This window comes from Alligator sinensis, unplaced genomic scaffold (assembly GCF_000455745.1).
Source record: "Alligator sinensis unplaced genomic scaffold, ASM45574v1 scaffold1234_1, whole genome shotgun sequence".
Taxonomy (NCBI): Eukaryota; Metazoa; Chordata; order Crocodylia; family Alligatoridae; genus Alligator; species Alligator sinensis.
Genome location: NW_005843765.1, coordinates 8,847 through 13,344, shown reverse-complemented (window position 1 = coordinate 13,344; position 4,498 = coordinate 8,847). Strand labels below are relative to the sequence as shown.

The window sequence follows — 4,498 nt, the reverse complement described above, 5'->3', positions numbered from 1 at the left end:
CCCCCCTCCTTCCTCCCCGCTGGCTCCACCTTGCCCTCATACAACGAGCTGTCCACTAAATACTCACTCATTCTGCACAAGGGTTTGTACCTTGGAGGTCACACCCCTTTCCAAAATCTAACAGCCTCTTGTGCCCAGAGATGTTACGATCCAAGAAGGTAATCATGATTTCTTCATGCTCCTACTGAAGGGCATAATTAAGCCCAATTACAAATGGAGAAACCAAGGCACACCAAAGGGAAATAGCTTGCCCATGTGCATTAAGACAGTCTGCAAAGAGGGCTCATAGAGAGCTTATTATCCTGGTCCACAGCACCAAAACATGCAGCTCTGGAGCCCCTGGCCCCTGTGAACCAAGTGCATTAAGATGAGCCCTCCGGCTGCTGCAGGTGCCAGCTGGAGTGGAGCAGGAACACCTCTGGACACCTCTCCTCTGCCCCCTGCATCAGGGATAGTGGCACCGTGTGGGAGGGGGAGATGGTGAACGGCACCAGAGGAGATGTGCTACTGAGGGCAGAGGGGAAGGGGTATTGACAGTAGGGGAGGGGAACAGGGGTCTTGATTTGGGCACTTTAAAAAGTCCCTGCTGCTCCCACCACATGGGCCTCCCACCTGGGGTGGAGCAGGGAGCCGGGAGCAGAAGGTGCTGCCACCCCTGCCACGCTGGCCACTGCTCCCACAACCCCCTTCACAACTTTCTGGGTCCGCACCGGGGAACAACCCTCCAACACAACTGCCAGGCCTAATGCTTGAAGCATCCAAACCACCCTTTAACTTGCCTCAGGGAAAGCAGGGAGACAAGTGCCCTCTCAATGTCCTGCCACTACAAGGACAGGAAGTGGATGTTCAAATACACTTGAGAGATCCAAGGAAGAGGAGCTCCCCCATCGCTACAGAGGGAGGCAAAACCCCACCTGGCCTGTGCCGATGTGCCCATGGGGTAAAACTCCTTCATGACCCCGAGGATAGGGAATGGTCTGAGTCCTGTTCCCAGTCCTGCTCTGAGCTCACAGACCTGGCCCCCTGGAGCAGACTCTCCTGTTCTGGGGTAAGCAGTGCTCCTGGTGAGAACAGCCCCGTCTGGTCCCTGTCGATCCTCCCCTTCATCCCAGGACCCCAGGGCTGCAGAGAGGTCATGGCCACAGCCAGGGGAAGGACTGACCCAGTTCCTTAAGCTGAGCACGTGCCCAATGGAGGCCAGGGTAGCTGGGTCCTGTCCCAAGCTCTGTCCCCAGGGAGCCTCAGCACAGAGGGAGCTGGGTAACATACCCTGGCCTGTGCAGCATTGGAGGCTGCACAAGACAATCCCATGGCACTGCCTTGCCTTCCCTCCGGGAGTGCAGCTCTTGGACCCTCCTCCTCCCAGGGTGTTGGGGATGAAGAGTGGGATGTTTCGGGACCCCGGGGGCAGGTGCATTGGTAGACAGACCTGGGACACTGAGGCAGGGGAGGGGGGCCGCAGGGCTGTGGTGGCAGCTGTGGGCTCTTGTCTGCATGCTTGATCTCCTGGATCTTGCTGTGTCACTGTGAAACCCTTGTGCAAGCAACACGGGTGTCTAACAGCTGGGCAGTGGGAGATAAGGGATGGGCAGGACAACCGCCCATGCAGCCCCTCCCATGATGAGGACAGGCTCCAGGGGTCTTGTCTGGACTCTGTCCTCAGGACAAGGCTTAGGCTACATGGGGGCTGACTGAAGTTGGCTTGGGAGCTACAGTGGGTGGGCCTCAGGACCATATGGTTAAAGGGAGCTGGTAATAAGAGCTCTTGGCATCTATCCCCAGCTGTGGGTGGGGACTGGGGTCCTTAAGGCTGGGGGACTAGAAGTGCAGTGTCTGCTGTTCATGCACTGGATAAACTACAGGCCTCAGTGCCATTAAACACTCATCTTGTGATGGACACTGTGTGTACCTCAGTGGCTGGCTTTGCTGCCTGCTTTTGACTGCCTGGAAAACACCCTCTGGAAACTGGGGTTTTCTTTGCAAAGCTCCTTCTACCATGACAGAAGCCAGGACTCCTGGGTTCTCTGCTGGGCTATGGAGGGCAGTGGCCTGTCCTATGTTAGGAGTGTTGGCTGAGATTTAGGACTCTTGGATTTTTTCTCTGAGTTTGGAGAGCAGTGGGATGTAAGGTCACAGCGGGGGGCTGGGAGCCAGCACTGCTGGTCCAGGTCTGTCTCTGCAGTGGTGCTGGGCTGGGAATTGCTGGGTTATTTTCAGTGCACAGAGGACAGAAGGGTCTAGAGGTTGTGATGCTGGGACCCTGGGAGGCAGCCCCTGCCCAGAGCTCCCTGCCCCACTCAGTGCCTCTGCATCTCCTGGGAGGAACTGCTGGGCAGATGCTATCTGAGCTGCCCCTCCCTGGCCCTTAGCTACCCAATAAAATGGGGCAGGCAGGGCAGAAGAGTCAGAAACTCAGCTCTGCAGGAGCCTCAGCACCAGGACTTGGGTAAGTCTAGGGCCTGCTACTCCACAGACCCAGCCATGGACGAGTGCAGAGGCAGTCGGTGCGGGCTGACCCTGAGAGTGCTGAGATCAGACTCTCAGCAACAGAAAGAGGCAGAAAAAGGACAATCGAGAGTCAGGACTCCTGGGTCCTGTGTCCAGCTTGGGCATGGGGGGTCAGAGCAGCTGTGCTTGGAGTGAGGGTGAAGGACAGAGGGGCCAGGTGAGGCCAAGGGCTCCCGGCAGGCTGGGCTGGGCTCAGGAGCTCTGTGCAGGGTTGGAGCTAGGCTGGTTTCACATGCCTGGTGAGCATTTGGAGGTCAAGTGCCAAGCCAGGGCATCCTGGCACACTCAGGCATGGTTGGAAATGCAGCCGTGATTGCTCTGTGCCTCAGTTTGTCCCTGTAAATGCCATTGTGTGCCTCAGGGGTGCACATATCCAAGGGTGTAAGGCCAGTTTGGCGTGGCTCCCAGCACTGACCAGCACAACAGGGGCCCTGACCCAGCTGGGTCTGTGCAGCCCCCAGCACAAGAGGGGGCTGGTCCTAACTGCGGGCTGCGCAGTGCTCGGCATAAAGAGACTTCACCTCAGTCAGGCCATTGTGATGTAGTTGTCAGCACCAGCTACAGCTCTCCTGTCTCCAGGCGATGAGGATCAGTATGTAGTGCTAGGGGCTTGGGGGCACACGTGCGGCTTTGAGATCTTGAAAGATGGGGAGCGAGATTTGCGGTGGGGGAGGTGAGGGGAAGGGGTTTGGGTCAGTGACAGAGGGGGTGGTTAATCCCCAATTCTGTCGCTGACTCCACCCATGTCTCCTGCCCCTTCCCCGCTGCAGGTGGATCGAGGGGATCTGAAGGAGCCATGTATCCAAGGGCTCCCCATGCTGCCCTGCTGCTGTTCCTCTTGCTGACCCTGGTGTTGTCCTTGGTGGTGGAGGATCACAAGGAATCAGCCTACGAGAAGTTCCAGAGGCAGCATGTAGATGAGGATAGTCCCTCTCCATACGATGATGCCTACTGCACTCAGAGGATGCAGGCCAAGAATATGACCCAGCGCACTTGCAAAATCATCAACACCTTCATCCATGCTGCCTTACCAAGCATAGATGATATCTGCACAGGGGCTGGGAACAACACACACGACAACTATTACTATAGCTACAGTGACTTTAATGTCACCGACTGCACTTTTGTAAGTGGCTCCCCCCCAAAAGAGTGTATGTACAGTGCAAGGTTCAATACCCAGAAGATCTGCATTGCCTGCACTGAAAACCTGCCTGTGCACTATGGCCCAGTGAGCCAGTGCAGGCCATGAGTCCTGCACTGCCCCGCAGCTTTTGCTTGCAGTGCAGGCCCTCATTGCCAAAGCCTGCACTGCTCAAGAAGAGAGAGAAAGAGAAGAGAAAAAGATGCTGATGCTGATACCATGTGTTTCAAAATGTTCTAAGATAAGAAAAAACCTTCATGCCTTGTTTTGTCTTGATATATTAAGCTCTGCGTGCAGATGTTAACCTCCTCCTTTCCCCCGAACCAGCAGCTGATAATTGTTCCCAAAACACAGTGTGGTTTTTTTTCTGAATAAGTAAACTGCTTACGTGTGACAAACGAATGATCAACATCTTTCTGTTTCTCTCAAGGTTGCTTTGTCTGAGCCCTGCATCTTTTCTCGCTGTCTAAAGTATAAATACACTTGTAAACTTGTAGAGGTCAGAGTTCCTTTGAGACCCCTCCTTGTGATCACTTGTATAGCTTTAAATAAACCTAGATGGCTCTGCCAATTCTAATACAAGCACAACGCAAAGTTTGATTTCTTCCACAATTTGGTGCCGTGACTCAGATAGAGATGCCCAGAGTGATCGGTTGAGATACAGACCATCTCCTCACTGATGCCCCAGCGCCAAACTAAGGTAAGAAACCTTTTGAAATCTCTACTGGGGCTTTTCAGTGAGAGACTGCCTGTGTGTCTTCCTGTTCGCTGCTTGAGGCTTACCGTATCCGACCCTTTTGCTGCCAGAATTGTCAGACCCACTATGTAAGTAGGAACTGTGAGTAGAAA

The 4,498-nt window shown here is 54.6% G+C and overlaps 1 protein-coding gene across 2 annotated transcripts; it reads left to right on the top strand.

Moving 5' to 3' along the window:
• The first annotated feature begins 2,426 nt into the window (after positions 1 to 2,426).
• Positions 2,427 to 3,887, top strand: LOC102371017 (ribonuclease-like). Of its 2 annotated transcripts, none has more exons than XM_006039130.1 (2): positions 2,427 to 2,446; positions 3,279 to 3,887. In XM_006039130.1, exon 2 carries the CDS (start codon positions 3,305 to 3,307, stop codon positions 3,755 to 3,757), a length of 453 nt encoding a protein of 150 aa, XP_006039192.1. In that variant the 5' UTR covers positions 2,427 to 2,446; positions 3,279 to 3,304; the 3' UTR covers positions 3,758 to 3,887. The 2 variants fall into 2 exon arrangements, with proteins under 2 accessions (XP_006039192.1, XP_025051502.1); XM_025195717.1 differs by lacking the exon at positions 2,427 to 2,446 and adding an exon at positions 2,649 to 2,665.
• The last annotated feature ends 611 nt before the right edge of the window (positions 3,888 to 4,498 follow it).

Bases quoted from the DNA above. Each gene is read 5' to 3' on its own strand.
- LOC102371017 (XM_006039130.1), top strand. From the start codon at position 3,305: ATGTATCCAAGGGCTCCCCATGCTGCCCTGCTGCTGTTCCTCTTGCTG.